This window comes from Neopsephotus bourkii, unplaced genomic scaffold, assembly GCF_033783945.1.
Source record: "Neopsephotus bourkii isolate Nb327-2 ecotype Australia unplaced genomic scaffold, CSIRO-AGI_Nbou_v1 NB_1749, whole genome shotgun sequence".
Classification (NCBI taxonomy): domain Eukaryota; kingdom Metazoa; phylum Chordata; class Aves; order Psittaciformes; family Psittacidae; genus Neopsephotus; species Neopsephotus bourkii.
This window is the reverse complement of record NW_026902223.1, coordinates 6114227-6134311: the sequence shown is the minus strand read 5'-3', so window position 1 is coordinate 6134311 and position 20085 is coordinate 6114227. Positions and strand designations below refer to the sequence as shown.

The 20085-nt window shown below is 40.2% G+C and overlaps 1 protein-coding gene across 7 annotated transcripts; it reads left to right on the top strand.

Moving 5' to 3' along the window:
- The first annotated feature begins 510 nt into the window (after positions 1 to 510).
- On the top strand, positions 511 to 19726 carry LUC7L3 (LUC7 like 3 pre-mRNA splicing factor). 7 transcript variants are annotated; one of them, XM_061377103.1, is made up of 13 exons: positions 511 to 754; positions 7434 to 7500; positions 8392 to 8431; positions 8636 to 8780; positions 10023 to 10097; positions 10187 to 10291; positions 11065 to 11226; positions 11691 to 11974; positions 12488 to 12648; positions 17490 to 17630; positions 17736 to 17841; positions 18277 to 18342; positions 19183 to 19726. In XM_061377103.1, exons 1-12 carry the CDS (start codon positions 656 to 658, stop codon positions 18299 to 18301), a joined length of 1410 nt encoding a protein of 469 aa, XP_061233087.1. In that variant the 5' UTR covers positions 511 to 655; the 3' UTR covers positions 18302 to 18342; positions 19183 to 19726. The 7 variants fall into 7 exon arrangements, 6 of the variants coding, with proteins under 6 accessions (XP_061233087.1, XP_061233088.1, XP_061233086.1 ...); XM_061377104.1 differs by lacking the exon at positions 18277 to 18342; XM_061377102.1 differs by having other exon boundaries at positions 18277 to 19726.
- Positions 19727 to 20085: the final 359 nt, after the last annotated feature.

The following is a 20085-nucleotide window of genomic DNA, read 5'->3' as shown; positions in this document are numbered from 1 at the left end:
CAAAGCTTCTCTGGGCACCCTGTGCCAGCGCCTCAGCACCCTCACAGGGGAAAACTTCTGCCTAAGAGCTCATCTCATCTCCTCTGTCAGTCTAAAGTCATTCCTGCTTGTTCTGTTGTTGTATGTCCTTATAAACCATTTAAGCCTTGGTCCCCGCCATGGCACAGCAGGCCCGGGATAACCTCCAGCCGCTGACCAGCTCCTTCTCCACAAGCACCTCTGCAAGCCTCCACCGCAGCACCATGTGCCCGGGCCGCGCTCCAGCGCCCTGTCACAGCCGGGGCAGCACCGTGGTGTCCCGCACACCCATCACACACCACTGCTGTTTGGCTACGGCGTTATTTGCCTCTTCGCACGTCAGGCCCTTCAGCTACCACGCACACGAGGCCATCCCGAGCCGCGGAAAGGCGCCGGCTCCATCGCCGTTTTAACGGCCTCCAGCTCGGGCTCGGAGCCGTCCGCAGGCCCCGCGCTAGGCCGCCGGCGGGCCAACGCCGCAGAGGCGGTTAGGAGGCGCGCGGTGCATTGTGGGCTGGGCGAGGAACCGCGCCGCCATTTTGTCTCTGTCACCGTCCGCGGCGGCGGCGCGGTCGGTTTGTGAGGAGAGGCGGCGGAGCCCGTGTTTGGTGAGGGGGAACTCGGCCAGGAAGACACCATGATATCGGCCGCCCAGCTCCTAGATGAGCTTATGGGCCGGGACAGAAACCTGGCCCCGGATGAGAAGCGCAGCAACGTGCGGTGGGACCATGAGAGCGTGAGTGAAGTGAAGCCTCCTCTCCCCTCCCTTCTCCCCATCCCCCTCGCACGGTTTTTGTCGTAGCGATACAGACGGCGGGTGCGGGGCTGCGGCTTCCCCTGGCCCCGGGACGGCTCGGGATAAGGTGCCGGCCCCGGGGGGTGTTCCCCGGGCCTTGGCGCTGCGCGGGCCGGGCCGTTGGTGCGGAGCCCGGGGCTGCGGGGCTGGTGCATGGCGGCCGCGGGGCGCGCTGGGCCCGGGCCGTTGCGCGGGAGCCTCGTTGAGCCTTAAGGCGAGGAGGAGCAGCCGGCTGTCCGGCAGGGAGGAGCGTCCCGCCATAGCAGGGCTGTGCGAGAGGGTTTGCGCTGTTGTTTGGGCTGCTGGGAGGAGGGAGGCCTTGTGTTTGTGTTCGGCGTGTTCTGCACGGAGTGCCGATAAGCGCAGTAGCGGGGTTGTGAGAGGCCTGTTGGTGGCCGGGATCTCCAGTGTGCCGTGGGGAAGAGGGAAAATACTGTGTTGGGAGGGGGGTGGTGGTGGATATACCCACTTTCAGAATAGAGACCTGCTGGCGTGCACGAAGGGACATGAGACAGACGCTAGTAGTTTGGAAGACAAATGTCTTTGGATCTCTTCCTGAGTGTCGTATTGGGGGTGGAAACAGAAGGATACAGACACACTGACTTCACTGTCTGGAGGTTGTAGTGCAAGGAAGAGCCATAGCACTTTTGAAACTGAGGATTTTGCTAAGAAAAGCTTGATTTTTCCTGTACTTCCTCAGTCAAAGGAATTCTGCACCTCCTGGGGGGAATAACCTAAACAGTACGACTGTTTAGTAGTACTTGTGTATTTTTTGTTAATGTGGTGATTCATTAATTTTCTCGAGATTATTATTAGCATCTGCTCCTGAGTGAGGCTGAGCTTTAATGAATGATGACTTTTAGTGACATCCATTGTAGTCATACTGTAAGTTGTTTCACAGAACACTTAACAGTAATAATAAAGTTTCTATAGCTGCTGCTTTGGGAGAGGTGGAATACTTCTCCCTCTCTCCCTGTTGGCCCCCTCCCCCATTGTTCATTATATTATTCTTTTTTTTGAGTTACAGTATAGTATATGTTAGAAGAAAATGTCACAGCTACAGTAGGCTTTTTACTACCTGTGTGACTGGTGTTTCTGTGGTTTAAGCTTTATAAAGCAATTAGCTTCTCCTCAGTTAACATTTTATTGGGATGCTGTTAATTCCCCCCCCCCCCCCCCCCCCGTTTGAAAAATCATAGAGTAGGATTTGGAAGGACCTTAAGATCAACTAGTTCCAACCCCCTGCCCTGGGCAGGGACCCCTCACACTAGACCATGTCACCCAAGGCTGTGTCCAGCCTGTCCTTGAACACTGCCAGGGATGGAGCGTTTACCACTTCTTTGGATGCCCTGTGCTAGCGCCTCATCACCCTTACAGTAGAGAACTTCTTCCTTATATCTAACCTGAACTTCCCCTGTTTAAGTTTGAATCCTTTACCTCTTGTCCTGTCACTGATGAATACTGCTATAGGTAAGCTGTGCATGTTAGGAGGAAACTGTGAGTTCAGCAAATTTTCATGACCTTCTTAATGCCTTTCTAGATTTCCCTTATTAACCCAATATCATCATTCATTTAGGTGTCCAGTTACATATTTTCTTTTGATTCTGAACTCAAAATAAAGAGGAGCTGTTCAGCTTTGGAAATACAAAGTAAATAGCTTGAGCCATGTTGGTCCAGGTAGAATAGATAAGGGAATTGTTTTGACTTATTTCATAAGATGAAAAAGATTCCCCATTTTCTTTAGTCAAGTTCAGATTACTTTCTTCATCTTCAGATGAGCAATTTTTTCCCCCATTTTAGACTGAAGAGAGAGGCTGTATTACTCTTTCTCTAAGCTGTTCAGTTTTGTTGTTATAGAAACAGGGCCTTGTCTCTTCTTCCCAGTCCTTTGCTGGCAATTGGGAAAGGGGAGAGCTGTCCGTGTCTAAGACCAGTGGGAAACTCACAGGTTTAGGATTGAGCTTCAGCCTTGCAGGAACTGCTGCCGTTTGCTCTGCTGCTGCTTTTATTTATGAAGTGTATAGGGACATAATTAAATGTAACCTCTCTGAAAGGAATGTTTTCATGGGTTCCCATAGTTGAGTTTCCTACCAGCAAGTTCATTAAAAAAAAAAAAATCACTGCTGTTAAAATGTGTTTGTTTGACTTCCTGCATGACCTGAAGATGAAATCTGCAATGGTGATGTGTTTTATCAGACAGAGAATGCAGATAAGGTAGTAACATCAGGTATTGACATTAGTTCATCTCTTTGACTGCTGTTTTGCTTTTCAGATGAAATATATACACTAATGTAATTTCTTGTAGGATTAGACGTATCTCGACATGTGGCCTTTTCAATGTAAACCTGTGTATTCGTAATGGAGCTTAGGATTTTGTGTTGCATTCCATCAGTTTCAGCTGTGGAAAGTTATCAAAGCAGGCTTGTCTCTATTTTATTGTCTGTAAATTGCATCTGGGTGGCTGTCAGAAACTATAGGGAAGATGCAATGAGATCCAAGACAGTGGATGTTGAAAGTGTGGAGGCAGAGCGTGTGATAGCTGAGCATTTATTTGCAGTTTTAATGAAATAGGTTGATCATGTATTGTAAAGCCTTTTGCAGGGCTTAAGTTCTTTAAAACTTTGACATGAGTAAACCTTTAATCTTAAAAAAATGAAATCCTGCTTGCTTTATGTTTCAGTGTTGCAGCATGTCCTTAGATGATCAATTCTAGTTTTGACATAAAGGCTTTCTGTTTTGTTTGCAGGAGTAAATTATTAGTATCATATATTTTAATCTTTGTGCTTACTGTCATACCCATAGACAAAGTATATTTCTGGAACAGTAACTTTACTGATTCATGCATTCTTGCTTTAATATGCTGCTGATATATAAACAAGTTCACGTGGAAACAGCAATTGTGTAAGAGCTCTGAGGCTGTTCTGTAGGACAAGAAAGGCCAGCATTGACTACCCCATGCTTCCTATAAAGCTTTGAGATTGTGGTGGTTCCTTCATGGTAAATTCAGTGTTTTCAGAAAGTGGGAAGGGGTGAGGAGCTGTTAGGGATAAATTACTTTGAGAAGTTATTTCCATTAGGAATGTAGTTCCTCCAAATGTAGGTTCTGTATTTAAAATATTGGCTGTTTATGCTGTGTTAACACTTCTCTTTTTTTTTTTCTTTTTCTTTTTTTTATGCTAAAGACCTAAATTGGTTTGCATCATGATAGAATCTCAGGACTTAATCCTCCACAGGATGAGCGAGGAGAGGATTTTACTGAAAGTTAGTAATGGAAGGTTATCGCTAAAAGTGAGGTTTGGGAAGAAGGGCTTAGGTTTCTTTCGGTTTGAGTGAGTGAGCATTGTTGTCTGATGCATATGAACTTTAAGGGTTTCAAAGAACTCATGTATATAAAGGAATTTTCTAGTTTTTTGGTGTGTAAGCCACAACCGGCTGAATTTTATTCTTAGTCTTTTTAGTAGGAATTGTCTTCCTAAAGAAATTTGCTTACAAAATTAATTATTACAATTACACTGATACTTGCCTATCAGTAAATAATTTCTTACAGAAGAGAAACACATTAATGTAGAAGTGTTAATGATATGGAGCTGTCAATACTTTCTTTATATAGAAAGGCTTTGTCTTGGTTCACAGACTGTGGAGGAGGTAGCTGTTCTTGCTGCTGCTTAAATCAACTTTGAGGTGAAGTGTACTACTTTCTCAACTCCAAGAGATTTCAAGGATTAGTGAATTTGAGATGAAGAGTGGAAAGTTCCAAGCATCTGTCTGTATTTGTTCTAGTGTCTTACTGAAATGTGAGACCCTAAAGGCTTTGAGGCACAAACTGTGGCTAATTCTGCTGCAATAGTTTGACAGTAACATTCCTCTCTGTTACACCTTTTCGGTAATGGAACTATCAGAATAATTTGGCAAAAAGGAATAAGTGCTTGTATCCCCCCTAATTCCATGATTCTAAACTGCCTGTTGCTTTTTCCTTGAAATATGGAATGTACTTCCATGTTACTTCTGACTTGCGCTAAGTGCAGCAGTGTGATAAGCCATGGGTCAGTGGTGCCATTTGAAGCATATTGCTTATGTTTCAGGGCTTTAATGGCTCGGTAATGCTTCAGCTGTGTCTTGGCCCTTTCTGTTAGCACTCATCATTGATTACTCAAGATGGACTGTAAGTGCAGCTGACTAGCATCTCCAGCCTGTCAAGGTGCATGTACCACGGGGGGGAGCTTAGGTCAGAATGATAATTTTCAGGATTCTGCAAAATTCTCTCAAGTAGTATTTTTCTGCTAAAGTGAAATCAGTTGCAGAGCATAATGACATAGGTAAGGCAGAGGGATAAATGCTGCACAAATGACACAAACACAATGGTCTGGACCACTGTAATGTATTTTCTCTGCAGGTTGCTTCTTAGTCAAGAATGTCAAGTAATTGACTAGAAGCCATAGCAACCAGACAGTCAGGAGAAAACTAGTGCAGTTTTTGCCTGTGTATGAAGGTTTTGTTTCATTTTGATTTTGTTTTGGCTTTTAATGTATCTGAATAATGCAGCGTGTCATGTATGTTTAAGCTGCACATTTTAGTATTGGTTACTACCCTTTTTGGCTGTAACTGTCAGCTCATAAGAGCAAGCTTTTCCTTGCAATGCTGCAACATTAAATTACTTTAATTATTTCTGCTGTTGGTTTTCTGTTTTAATTCATTATACTTCTGTTCCTTAATAACTTTTATTTTGCTGCTTTTGTTGCTGCTTGTTTTAGAACTGTTACAGCCCAGTTAACATAGGTTTTGAGCTGACAGAAGACATTCTGTAACTCTCTTTACATCATAAAATGCTCAAACCATTATTGTTGTGTTCTGTATGTCTTAAGAAATTGTCTAACCCATGTCTTTTCACTGATCCTAGTACTTTGATAGGAAGATGAGAAAATTGAGGAGAGAATGTAGAGAGAAATTGTATTTCTGTTGACTAGTACAGAAATCCATCCCAGAAGCTGCTGTCTTGAAAAAACTTGCTATTAAAAGAAGGGGTACTGTGGGTTTCAGAGAATAGAGCATATTCTGAAACCAGTCTTTTTGTGCAGTAGCTTTCTCCTTGCTTTCTGAGAAAACACCACCCATTTTTCTTTCATTACTGTTCTTGATAAATGGCTTCAGATGTGTGCCACAGTGTCCTATCAGAGAAGTATTCCAATTGTATCATAAGAGGTGTTTTGTTTTTCATGTCCTTGGCTTAGTAGAAAGCTTGGTTGGTTTTCTGTGTAATGTACAAAGCGGTCAGTACTCTTTAACTCCCATAGTCTGTTTTTTCAGTCTGACAGCATAGAAAAATAAGTTGGACTGATCTAATTTGATCAGTTGGTGTCTGGAGCATTTCACTGATGTGTTGGTATGGGTTAAGTTTCGGGCCTCTTCACGCCAATTCGTTAAAATGCTTCAAAATGGATCTTAGAAGTAGTATGTCACAAATCTTTGCCCACACCACATGTGAGAGTGTGAGAACTAGGCTGTAATGCACAGTAGCAGTTACTAATTTGCCAAATACTAGAAACTGGTGTAACATAAAAGAGATGATAAAAGAATGTCCAGGCTAGTTTTGAATTGGCACTCCAGTTAGTTAATGGCAATCACATCCAGGGGAAGGGTCTATTGAAGACTTTATTGTTTGAGATTGTCCATGAAGTTAGGGGTGAAAGTATTCCTGATTTTTATCTTTGTGTCTGTTCTGATGGATAGGAGATATTTCTGTGTTATGAACTTCAAGAACTGACCAACTTGATTAGCTAAACCTATGCTTATGGGTGAGGGTGATAATCTTTTTAACCAAAGCTGGTTTTATCCCATCATATGTTAAGTATTTATTGGCTAGACTAACAGTCGAGGTTTTTTTCTGTTACAAAAAAAGAACCTGGCTTCCTAATTTAAAAATAGGCTATGTAGAAACAAAACAAACCCTTCCTTAGCTGGCAGGAAACCAGGTTAAAATCAATGTCTTCTCTGTCTGCCTTAAGAGGTACAGTGTCTCTTTGCATATCATTCTTAAAGTAGGGATTTTTAAAAGCATTGTAATGGGGAAGCTTTTGGATAGTTATTGTATGTGATTTTAAGTCTTGGAATTGGCATAAGCATCCTTGAGGCAGTACCTGATGTTTGAATGCTGATGGCTCATGTTCTGGCCAGTAGCATTGATGAAATGAAGGCTGAATACGGTTACTATGGACAAGCTAAGAGCAACTTGCTCTCATGCTTTCATGGCAGACATACTCAACCCTTGCAGGATATCATGGTTAAGGAATTGTAACCTTTTTTGTTGGTTCAGTTTGATTGAATTAATTTGGAAATATCAAATGTTGTTTTATATGTACAAATAGATGACACTTTCCTGTAATCTTAAATATTTAGCAATAAAATTAAGAAATACTATTATTTCAATGGAAAGTAAGATTTTTGGTCTTTTAAGATGCATGTGGTGGCACATACTGCTACCAGGTAGCATAAATGCATGAAATACACTGAAATTTCTCATGCACAAAGGGGATTTTTGTGCTGTATCTTAGAAAATAGAAGTGATGACCTAAAATTGACAATTTGGGAGGTAAAAAAATGATACCTGTTTCTTCTCTGTCAGGTTTGTAAATACTACCTTTGTGGCTTTTGTCCAGCTGAACTATTTACAAACACCCGTTCTGATCTAGGTAAGTCTTGTCATTTTCATTAACTTTCATGTAATTACAGTTAACTTTTGTTTGCAGGCTACATATTTGGTGTGTAATGCTCTGTCAAAACACTTTGAAAGTAAGATTTTTTTTAATTAAAGGATTGCCAGTGATACAGTATGTTAAGAGCAATATTTATTCCGGATCCTATTTTTCTAAGTGAAAAAATCATAGAATCACAGAACTTTTATTTTTAATTACAGCTTGTTTTTGTGGGGTTATACATTGCTGAGCTTCTTTACTTTAGAGACTCATTTACTGTAGTAGTTATTACTGAAGGCCATCTCTAAACTACTAGTAGCTTTCAAGTGATGGTATGTGGACAACATATAGTTTAGAGAAGGTAACTAGGAAAAACAGGTTCCTTAGCATTAATTTCCAAGTCCATTGGAGACTGATGGGCTGGGGAAGGTGGGAAATATTAATGTGACTGCCTTCATGAACTGAGGCCACACACCTCCTAAGTTTACTCAGTAATCAGTAACCAGGTTATTACAGAGAACGCTGTCTGGAGTTTAGAAAGTGCTTGGTGAAATTACCCTTCATATGTAATTTTTCTTCTCTTTTTAAGGCCCCGGGTGTTTAAGGTATTTTTTTGTGTAGTTTTACCCATGTAGAACTTGGTCTGGAGACCCTATTTTCTGTGTCAGTCAAAATCTCTTTTGGTTTTCTAATTACTAAACCATATTGGCATTCTTTCTCTTTAATGTTTCTTTCAAACTCCAAGCAAAGGAAGCAGAAAGGCAGGCATAAAAGTCCTTGGGAAGTGTTTAATAGCTCTCTCCTATCATGGTGCACAAACAAATGCTGATGGAATGTGAATACACCATTGAGGAATGCAAGCTTAAAACATTTGTGTGGTCTTTTTAGGTCCTTGTGAAAAAATACATGATGAAAATCTACGTAAACAGTAAGTATGTTGGTTGATATGTTAATGCAAATAGTGTTTCTAGTATGCTTGGAAATTTCTTGAAGGCACCCCAACCATGAGAAACTAACTGCTTTTTATAATGTTATCTTACCTTGAGCAAAAATTTATAACACTGCAGGTTGTTACTTGTTCTTCATATATTCTAGATTGACCTGAGATTTTGTTTTAAATATATCTTGCCAGGTATGAGAAGAGCTCTCGTTTTATGAAAGTGGGCTATGAAAGAGACTTCTTACGCTACTTACAGAGCTTACTGGCAGAGGTAGAGCGCAGGATTCGAAGAGGCCATGCTCGATTGGCACTGTCACAGAATCAACAGTCTTCTGGGGTGAGTCTGGAAGAACTAGTGAGGCAATTTTTCTTCTAGCTACTGTCTTTGTGTTCTCTTCACCGTGTCTTCTCAGGTAAAATACATTGTTTTCCAGAAGATTCCCATTAGATAAGTCTCTTCAGCCATTAGTTAGCAGGCTGCATCTGGTGTTAATGGACAAGCCAAGTGGCTTTGCAGTCAGCAGCAGTCCTGCCTCTGTTTCTATCTGTTGTCCACCCTAGAAATCCTGTTAACCTCAGTTTACCTTCTCACCCTTAGTTGCTCTTCTGCTCCACTAGTAAGCTGTATCATGGTGATACAGCTGAAGTAGGGCAGTGCTGAGTTTTTCAGCAGCTGATGGAACTAAATCTCTGTTAACTGCCACACTTATGCAGCAGCCTCTTCCTGCTCCAGCACCATCATTGGCAGGCAATGATGGAATCGCAGGAGTTTGAGAGAACTATTTCTGTGCAGCTTTTCTCAGTCTTGCTGTGTGCTGGAGAGCTGTTAATGGGAAACTTAAGCTGACTGGGAGAAAAATTTTACATGTTTTTTTTAATCTACTGATTAATTTGGAGCAGTGACTGTGGCCTGCAGTCTGTTTCATGACTGCTGGGATAGCCTTACTCCTTCTTACTGTCCCAGTGAATTGTTCTGTGCAAAGTCCGCTTGATTCAGAAGGAGCTGTGAACAGTATCCAGTTAAGAGAGCTTATTGGCTGTGGAGTAGAGCAAAGGCTGGGGGGGGGGCAAATGTAAATCTGCTCCAGCAGCCTATAGAGATTACACTGCCAACAGGTACTTCAGATGAAGTGAGATTCTTTTTGTGTTTATGTTCAGAAGTTAAGATTTCAGAGCCCACTGACCACCTAGGTCATAGTGGAGTATCTGAAAAGATATGCAATAGCTGCATGGCAGTTTCAGGGTTTAAATTTAGGACTTCGAATTCAGATGTCTTACCTCTTATGGGCCAGGGCCTTGAATGTTTTTGTTGATTTAGGAGGAATTAGTGTGACTAAAACTTGCTTCACTCAGCAGAAGAGGACCGAGCTGTGCTGAGTATTTTATGTTGGACTAGGCTATTATTAGTAGGCTCTCATGGGAGAAAAGGCAGGAGGAGGCTATTCGTGAAATGTCTCTGGAATATGAGAAGACATTAATGTGTTTTAAAGCTATTTTAAATACAAAAAAAAAACAAAACCAAAACCAAAAACTCAAACTAAAAGAAAATAAAGAGAAAAACACTTCTACTGTTTGGCAGGGAGCGGGACCCACTGGTAAAAACGAAGAGAAGATTCAGGTGTTAACTGACAAAATTGATGTACTGCTACAACAGGTAAGATTTTCTTCCTCCCCCACCAGACATCTCTCTTGCTTTTGCTGCTTGTTTAACAATTACAGTTGACTTTTTTAATTGGCCTTTAGATTGAAGAATTAGGTTCAGAAGGGAAGGTGGAAGAGGCACAAGGAATGATGAAACTTGTTGAACAATTAAAGGAAGAGAGAGAATTGCTGAGGTCTACAACTTCAGTAAGTAACACGTTTGTAGTGCTGTCAGACTTACTTAAAAGGTTGGTGCAACACTCTATAATAACCTTGTCCTTAAACTGAAGGCATGCAAGTTCCATGCAGAATTTATTAAGACAATAGCAGGGCATTTAAATGTGTTAATCCAGTGTTAAAAAGACTTTCTTTTAAAAGTTTTAAAATGTTGCAGGCAATAGTGTTTGTGCCCATACTACATGATTCATGAACATTGCACAGCAATAACCTCTTGGGTTTATGTTGAAATTCTAGTGTACTTCTCGACTGTCTGTTGAAACAGTGAATTAATTTGATCACCAGCCTTTGGTGGTGAATCCCAGCATTCCTTTTTATGTTTCTTCATGGGCTATTTTAGCCTTTTCATTCCTTGAGACATACTCCGTGGATATTCTGCAGCTCCAGACATTTCAGTTGATGCCAAAGAAACCATCTTAGGAGAAAACTGATTTTTGTTTTCCTTAATCCTGAGAGTGCAAGAAAGCTGCAGATACGGCTATATGCATATACATACTAACCCTCTGCAGTGAAGAGTAAGGCTTGTTTTCTGTGTTCTCTAATTTACTCTTTCCTGGGGGTTTATGTGGAATGGGTCTAGGCAGCCTCTTGGCCCTGCTCATCCTAGTAGGTTCAGGACTCAAAGACAAAACACGCAAATAAGATTTTTCAGCTCTCTAGTGCTTAGGATTTGGTAACAGTAAACCTCGTCACTGGCTTGTGGCTAAAACTTTTTGCTTTTATCAAATACTTTTCTTTTTCAGACAATTGAGAGCTTTGCAGCCCAAGAAAAACAAATGGAAGTTTGTGAAGTTTGTGGAGCCTTTTTAATTGTAGGAGATGCACAGTCCAGGGTAGACGACCACTTGATGGGAAAGCAGCACATGGGTTATGCCAAAATAAAAGCTACAGTAGAAGATTTAAAAGTAAGCATCTCCTTCAGTTACTGAACATCTGCAGATTGCTTGGAGGCTTTCTATGGTAAATAAAAGGCTGTCCAGTGGACTTTGTCAAGTGGGTAAAATACTCCAAAGATGGGATATAAAAATCAAATGGAGTCCTGTACTTGTGCATTTAGCACTGTGCTTACACTGCCGCTCTTTGTTGTATGTGATTACACTAGAAATAAGCAAAGACACAAATTCAGGTGGGAGTTTTCTGTAGCTTTTGTAAAGAACTGTAGTGTGTTCCTGTGAGAATGACAAACAAAAGTTTCTGCAAGACAAAGGATTTCCGTTTCAAGGATTTTAAAGTGCTTATATGTAGGCCATTCTTTGCAAAACTTAAGTATTTTAAGAGCTTAAGCTTCTACAGCCTCAGAATGTATAAACTAAGTTACATTGGATGATTTCTCTTGAGCAATGTTCATTTATTTCTCTGAACTTTTAAGGAGAAGTTAAGAAAAAGAACAGAGGAGCCTGACCGTGATGAAAGGTTAAAAAAAGAGAAACTAGAGCGAGAAGAGCGAGAGAAAGAGAGGGAACGGGAAAGAGAGGAGCGGGAAAGGAAGAGGAGGCGGGAAGAAGAAGAAAAGGAAAAAGAGAGGGCTCGTGATAGAGAGAGACGTAAAAGGAGCCGTTCACGGAGTAGACATTCAAGCAGAACATCTGACAGAAGATGCAGCCGTTCACGAGACCACAAAAGGTCAAGAAGCAGAGAAAGAAGACGAAGCAGGTACGTGTGTGTGTGTGTGTGTGAATTTTCATGCAACTTCCCAAAATGTAAAAATCTCATGGGGAGTTAATCTGTCAGCCTGGGTCTCATCACTGCTTTGCTAGCTTCTCCTCTTCTTCTGTTTTACTGGTTCTAGTGTGAGTTCTCGCTGCCTGTTCACTGTCTTCTGTCAAGTTTTAGAAGTAGATGGACACCATTGTGGTGGAAGTCATAACAAGGGAGCTTTGGGTAGACATGTACTTCCAAAATACAGGATCTTGATTTTTCCTGAAGCTGGTCTTTGTTTCCTAGTAGTAGATGCTTTTAAGCTCTGTGATGCTTTTTCTGGCTAAGTGAAGAAGGCAATATGAAGCCAGGTCTTACATACTGAGAAGTATACAGTATGCTAAGGCTTGTTTTAAATACTTGTTTTCTGCAAATAATTGGTGTATTAGAAAGTACTGTAGTTCTACTACTGAGAAAATAACCAGCTGATATTCACGTTCTTCTCTGCAATTTTCCCTGAATGTTAAGGAGTCGTGACCGAAGAAGAAGCAGAAGTCATGATAGATCAGAAAGAAAACATAGGTCTCGCAGCAGGGACAGGAGACGATCAAAAAGCCGGGAGCGGAAATCCTACAAGCACAGAAGCAAAAGCAGAGAGAGAGAACAAGACAGGAAGTCAAAAGAAAAAGGTATGTTTGTGTGAAGACTGAGTTCTGATCTTTCTATCAAGTTCTGATCTTTCCTTAAAGTCTCAAAAGCTTTTAAGTTAGCGAGTGACTGAAAGTTCTTCTTAGGATCAAACCAGATTTGGTTTTATAAGCTGTATGTGTTGCTGTTAACCAATTTGAAGCATTTTGTTAATTCCAGTTATTGTTAATGCACTTGTGTGCATACGTACACCCCAGTGTCCATCTCTTACTTGTCACAGCAGTTATTAAAAGCTTACCATTTTGTCTGCAAATTGTGAGAATGTGTTGTATCTTAAGACCTCTTTACTGTTTACCTTCAGAAAAACCTAAGCCTGTAGTCAGCTTTTCATAAGAATGAATATTTTCTATTCCTACTATTAGCAGGTACTACTGTAGTTACCCTTTGCTGGTACATGTTTTGTGGGAGATTGGTAGCTGGGTTTTCACCTGTACCATCTATTACTTCTCTACACTATCATGTTGCCTTTATTTTCCTTTAACAGTGCTTTTTCTCTAATCCATGAATGCAGTCCAAGAGAAATCTTGCAGACTTTCTGTAATGCTCTAAATTACAATCTCATGCCCTCTCCCCAGTCTCCTGCTGTTCTCCCCATCCTTCCCCCTTGTTGTGTTTTTTGTTTTGATGAAGTGAGATTTGCTTTGTCAGTATTCAGGTGAGTCTCAAAGAATGCTCTATTAGTCCTTGGAATGCTTTTATAGCAGTTCATGCCACATACAACATCATTGCTGATGACTCACTGCTTCACCAAAGGCTGGTGTTCAGAAGCTTTAAGTAGGATTAAAAAAGGCTGCACAGAGAATGCTATAGATTCACATTCTGTGAAAAGACACTAATTCATTGTTACTGCTAAATTTCCCCCTTTAAAAGTCTTCTAGAGGAATGTAATACTAACTTCTGGCCTAAACTGCTGGCTCTGTTGGGGTGCTGCCTAATGCCCAGTCTGAAACAGTGGCCCCACTTCACTATTCGAGCTGACCTTCAGTAGTGGATGAAACAGTCTGTTCTCTTTCTAAGGTACTCTTGAGGTTCTCTGGAATGAAAGGTGCTATGTGCATGTTTCTGGATTGCATAGGCCTGTTTGCCCTACCCTTACTTTCCCATATTTATCCAGATCCCAAAATGTTGGTGATGCTTCATGTATTTTTCTTGCTTGACTTCCTTGGAGCATTTTCACTTTCCTGGTTTATACTGTGGTGCATCTTCAGTATCTGTTCCTCTCTCGTTTTGCTTCGCTCTTTCCAAGCAAGTGGTTTTTAGCTGCTTGCTCACTGGCAGTGGAGCTGATGTTTATACTCAGGTTCAGTATTGTAGCCTGTATCTGTCCACCTGTTACTTTATTCCTACCTGATACTGTGCCCTTTTTGCTGCTTTCTAAACAGATTTCTGGTACTTGGTCAAGAATGTCCTATTCAGTATTGTGTGTGTATCTGTGCGTATAAATAACTGTGTTCTTATTTATTCAAATTTGGTCTGGTTTTGAGCTTAATGGCTTTTCAGCTCTTCCCATGATCCTTCCATAAATAGAGGAACTAGAGAACTTTCTTCAGCATCTCATTATTTTTAGTTTTAACTCTAACCAATTTCCTTGTTGGCTGTTTTATTTGCTGCTTGCTACTTTCTTCCTCCAGAAATAAGAACAGTGACATGATGCTATGAGCTGTGATGAAAATTCCACCTGGGAAAATCAATTACTCTTTTTGACTATATGATCCTAACATTTGTAGAAGCACAAATAGGCCTTAGAGCAGGACTGTAATGCTGAAGAAGGTTGTGTTTTTCCCTTTGATGGGAAAACCTTTAAAAAAGGGGGGGGGAACCAAACCAGTAGTATTTAAGAAGCAAGCATTGAATTTCTGTGATGGAGCTCTAAACACCATTACATCCTTACGTTTGCAGTGTGGCATTGTAGGTAGGTAAGTAGTCAGCTTTAGAGGTTCATGTATCTGAAGCTGGTTACCTGCTCTGCTGTTTACACAAAAGGTAGTAATGTGGCAGTTAGTCTTATTACAGTTACTGCTCTGTTGGGAATACTAGCTTCAGACTCTTAATTTTCTTTATATCCAGCACTAATCAACAATTAATAAAAGTAAGCAACAAAGACCTGGCTGAAACTTCTTATGGTATAGTGCCTTTCATCTTGAAATCTCAAACTGTTTTATAAACATGAATCCCAACAGGACAAAAAGCAAGGCTCAGTTGCCCAAGACTTGCCTCCTGTTACACATTAAATTAGTGCTGTACTCTGAAAATGCAGAAGTTTGGTTTCTTGTTCATAAAACGCTGTGGAATACAGCAACCTTTAAGATTGTGAGAAAAAGGTATGTGTAAAAATGGAGACACTTAATTTCAGACTCAGGTTTCAGGAACAGGGATGCATTTGCTAAAGGAGGGAGCCACCAGCCATAAACACCAGCTGAGCATTAGCTTAATGTAAACCCTCAGAACACAACTAGTAGGTGGAATAAATGGGGGGGGGGGGTCTTTAAGAGAAGGAAAACATCTGTTCTACATGTACCTTCATTTTATGAAGAGTTAATACTGGAACATGCCTTCAGACCACTTTAACTTGGCTCTTTACCTTCCATAATCTGGATTCATATACTTATATAAAAGTAATTACGCTTGTGATTGTGTTTTTTGTGTTGGTGATTAAACCTCAGCAAATACAGTCAGAACACCCTAACCCTCAGTAATACTGGATATTAGGTTTGACTGATTTTCTGCATTCACATTATCTTGGTATTCTCACAAAATACATCTCAGTTGCCCACACAATCTCAATCAGAAAAATGTGCATGTGTTGAATCAGGAAGCAAGCAAAGTCAGTATTGTGTGATTATACCTAATAGATCCCAGATGAAATAATCCTCCCAGTTTCAACAGCATGCCAATTGTATGTGCTTCTAAAGAAAGAAATCTTACTGGTAGAAAATAGAGAGGAGGAATTTAACTGCTTGCAGATACTTCAGGAGATGAAAGAATTTCAGTCATTGGACTATCTGTGGAGTACACTTTCTCAGTCCTGCTTGGCACACTGGAGGTTTGCTATGGTAAACCTATTTTATTGTTAAGGGTTTTAGAAGAGTTTCATCTTTTGTACCACAGTTTAATAGTAGGTTTTTTTTAACCTTAAACAAAATTAACCTTCCTGACCAAATTCAAGAAACAAACAAGACACAAAACCCTGCACACTGCACATCCATAGGGCTATTAAGATCTACCATATCTACATAGGACAGAAGATAAGATTATTGGGCTGACTACTAGTCCTCTGCGGGGAAACAAGACTACTATTCCTCAGTGGATCTACGTGTGCATCGGAGATACCTATAAGACACAAAAAGACGACTTTTTAACAAGGTTAGTTAGAGTGCAAATCTACCTGCGGAGTTCAAAACTGAGGGCAGACAGATACAAAATGACCAGTTCCTCAGTGAGCTTTTTGACCTTGGTGCCTGTGTCTTCCAGGCACCATGCACTGGATGTGCTGCTTCAGGTGAAACCTCGGTAGTGGTGTTCCTTAGGCAGTTGCCCTCATTTCTGTGAGGGGCTTCACCCCTCCTTCTGATGCTGTGTTTTAAACCAAGTTGGGATGTTGCTTCTGTTTTAAAGCTTAATTTCTACTTTGTCTTCTGGAATATAAAAGTGTGTTCTGCCAGTCAAGGTGATCACGTTATTTAACATAGCTTTGTCAGAGCGCTTATCTATGTGCTCCTGTGTTGGGGATATATTTATATGATTCATTTTAATTGCCCAGATAGCAGGGAATAATCAGAAAAAAGAGCATGAATGTTGTTCTGTGTGATGGCATCTGAGAGGTTGGTTTTTTGGATTATTTCCTTTTTTCTCTCCAAAGTGTCTTTCCTGATCAAAGGTTGGCTGTTATGGTATGAAATAATAAAGAATTGATATTTTTATGACATTTGCAAACACTGCATTTACAGCTCTAATACTGAATGGTTTTGTTGCCATGGAAATGTTTTTCTGGCTTCCTTCCTTCTTTGAAGATGTTTGAGGAAAAGATAAGGTTTTCAGCACTGCAGCAGACTTCTCAGTCTGAAATTGTGGGGTCCTTCCCATCTTGCTGTTCCTTTGGCACTTTTTATCTACTTTCCGAACTGTCCCCCCCCACCAGATTTTTAATGAGAGGATTGTAACTTCCTGCTGGTTTTATAAATGGAGAGTTAATGCTGACAGTTATGTGCCAAACTGTGCAGTAAAGTTAGTTTTGATTGTCACTGTGATCTCCACCTTCAAAACTGATGCTTAATATTGTTTCCCCAAGTATTTGATTGGGGTTTTGCTGTATTTTGAATTGGCAAGTATTGATGTATTTGATAATGCAGTGATGCATTGTCCCATCACTCTTTTTGGATTCTCTTTTGAAGAGCTATATTTAATAAGAATTGTGACCTAAAGAAGCCATACACATCGCAAATTAAAACTTGGGAGGGAAATGGGGGGGAGAAGTAACAGTCCCATGATAAGTAAGGAAGCCATGCACCATAGTGATACACTTGCCTAACTTCTTGACTGCTTCTTTACCCACTTTGTGTGTTTCAGCAGAGAGCTGAGTAGCTGCCTCTGTGCTTTCTCTTTTCCCCACCTTCTGCTGTCCCCTTTTACCCTTTTTTTGGTACCCTCTTCATTCCAGCCTGGTAGTCTGAAGCCAATTTCTATAACTTTTGGAGTACTTCTTACTGTTATTGCTATAGAAAGTAATTGTCCCATTTTTTTATGCAATATATATCTCACATGTGCAATGTTTTGTTTTTTTTTTTACTTTGAAATCCATGGTCAATGTCTTCTTTCATGGCAGAAAAGAGGGGATCTGATGATAAAAAAAGTAGTATGAAGTCCAGTAGTCGAGAAAAGCAGAGTGAAGACACAAATACAGACTCGAAGGAGAGTGATACTAAGAATGAGGTCAATGGGACCAGTGAAGACATTAAATCTGAAGGTGACACTCAGTCCAATTAAAACTGATCTGATATGACCTCAGATCAGACAGAGGTAAGTGCATTATTTCAAACTTTGATTAGGGCTTTTTGTTACTGTTTAACAGTGCAGCGTAAGTATGCACAGATGAAGATGGAACTAAGCCAAGTAAGAAGACATACTAAAGCACCTTCTGAAGGAAAAGACAGTGTAGTCCTGCAAAACATTTTGAGGTACATTGTTTTGTCTCAGCTATTTTGTAGCAGACTCGTGCCCCCCCATTAGTGTGCCTCTTTGGGACATATTTGTAATATAGTCACCATAGCAAAATTAATTTTCCTCTTTTTTTATTTTTTAGGGATTTTGTTATCGTTTTTAAAAAAAAGAAAGTTGAACTGTTTTTGTATTTAAGTCCATATTGTGTTGGTACATCAGCAGAACCTTTTGCTTTAATACTTTAATATCGGAGGCACATGTTGGACTACTTTGTTCTCATATAAACTGCTAGTATTTCTTTGTCAAGGATGTTTCTAGTTTTTTTTTTTTTTTTTGCTTTATTGCCTTGCATTCTAATGCAGTTTGTTCTGTAACTCGAGAGCCAGTAGCATTGGATTGATGGAAGTGTAGGGTTTATGAATTATTGCAGCTGACTACCATACCTCACACAGCGTTGGTGTTGTGAGCGGCCCATGAAAAGCCAAATTAAAAATCAAGGATTCAGTCAAACTAAGCAGGTACTCATGCCAGGTACTCCTTTCTCTACCCACATCCATGTTTGAATGCTGTTGCCTGTAATCTTTAAGCTTACTGTTGTGTTTTTTTTGATTTTCAAGATAGTGAAAAGGACCTTTTGTGTATTGTGTGAATACTGTAAAAGCCGATGTTAACAGAACGGAATTTTCTTTCAACTGTGTGTAGGGATGCAGTGCTGCCCAGAATTAGATATCTTTAAAGAGTTTAAAATGCAATAAACACTACAGGTTACTTTCAATGCAATGCAAGTCTTTAAGAGGTATGTGTTTAATATTTCCTACTGTGTAGGAGAAGTTGCAGTCAGCCATAATACAGAGAGGTAGAATGGCTGATAACAGGCTTCTAAGTCGAATTAAATGCAAAGACCATGCCACCATGTGATCACAATGTTCATGGTAATAATGTGGGCTGAAACACTGGTTGCTGGAAGTGAAACAGTTAAACACTAGGAAGTAACAAGTACTGTATTAAAAGGAAAACTGGAAGCTTTTTCCTCACTCCTGACTTGGCTTTCTTACTGTTACAGAAGGTCTTTAGTTGTATTCCTCAAATAAGGAGCTAACAATGGAGAGTACAGCTGATAAATGAGCATCTTGCAACATAATTTGTTACTATAGCTTTATTATTTATGCTAGGAAGTCTTAAACACTTAATGTTGATTATTAAACCATTAATGCTACATTATTGCTTCTAAAGCCAGTCATGTTGACATCTCTGTAGAGTTAAGCTGCCAGCTAACAACTGGGCCAATATATAGGAATGACAACAAAATGCCCTTAATGCTGTCTAATTGTCTGTTTTCCCAAACTTCTGCATTATAGGACTACTCCATGAAGAGTCTGCGAAGACAGAGGAAGACAGCTTAAACTGAAGATCTGCTTTAAAATGAGGTGAAAGAAAGCTGTAGTGGCGTAGAAAAATATAAAGTTGAGTTAGTATTTTTATTTTTATTTTTTTTATATATATAAAAGATTTAATTCAGGACTGGTGTTTCCTTCCAGACAGTTCAGAAAGATGTGTTGATAAGAGCACATAATGCTACTGAGAATATAAGTCCTGTCTCCTTTCTTTTCTTTAAGACTTTTTAAGATAAGAAACCAACATAACCTGAACACGTGGCTTGCTCAGTGTTTAATTGCGAGTTTTCATTCTTGGACTTTAAAACACAAGAATAAATGTTTAGTATTTGTGTGAATCAAACTAAACCAGATCCCATTTTTACAACTAAGCTATTCCTAGCTTCTTGATATACGAGAAATGGAAATAAAGTATCTTTGAATTTCTGTTACAAAGCCGATTGTCTCTGTCATTGGACGTTTAATATTAAGCAAGTTTCTTTCCTAATAAATCTACTCCTGTCTTCAAGCTTAGTCCATTAATTTGGATGCTTAGTTATTCTGTGGTGTTTGCGGGCTTGGGGTTTTTTTTGGTGCTATCAGTTAGTATTGAGTTTCAAGCCTGCTTTTTCAGCAGCTAAATGGCTTATGCTGCAGTTGGTTAAGAAACTAGAAATCTCACAACAGAAATACAGGCCCTAACCCTTTATAAAGCAGACTTTTACAGCATTGTGAGAGAGATGCCACTGCAAGTCTGCCTTGTAGCATCAGTTTGGAGTATTACTCCATGCACAGACAGATACAGGAGAGCAGAGCCATGCCTTACACTTTCTTGTGAAGCTGCAGCACAAGGGACCATAGTTCTTATTGGGAAAGGACTGCACTGTG

Coding starts and splice junctions, on each gene's coding strand:
- LUC7L3 (XM_061377100.1), top strand. CDS start 656: ATGATATCGGCCGCCCAGCTCCTAGATGAGCTTATGGGCCGGGACAGA. Junction 11,227..11,690: donor CTACAGTAGAAGATTTAAAA/GTAAGCATCTCC, acceptor TGAACTTTTAAG/GAGAAGTTAAGAAAAAGAAC. Junction 12,649..17,489: donor CAGGAAGTCAAAAGAAAAAG/GTATGTTTGTGT, acceptor CTTTCATGGCAG/AAAAGAGGGGATCTGATGAT.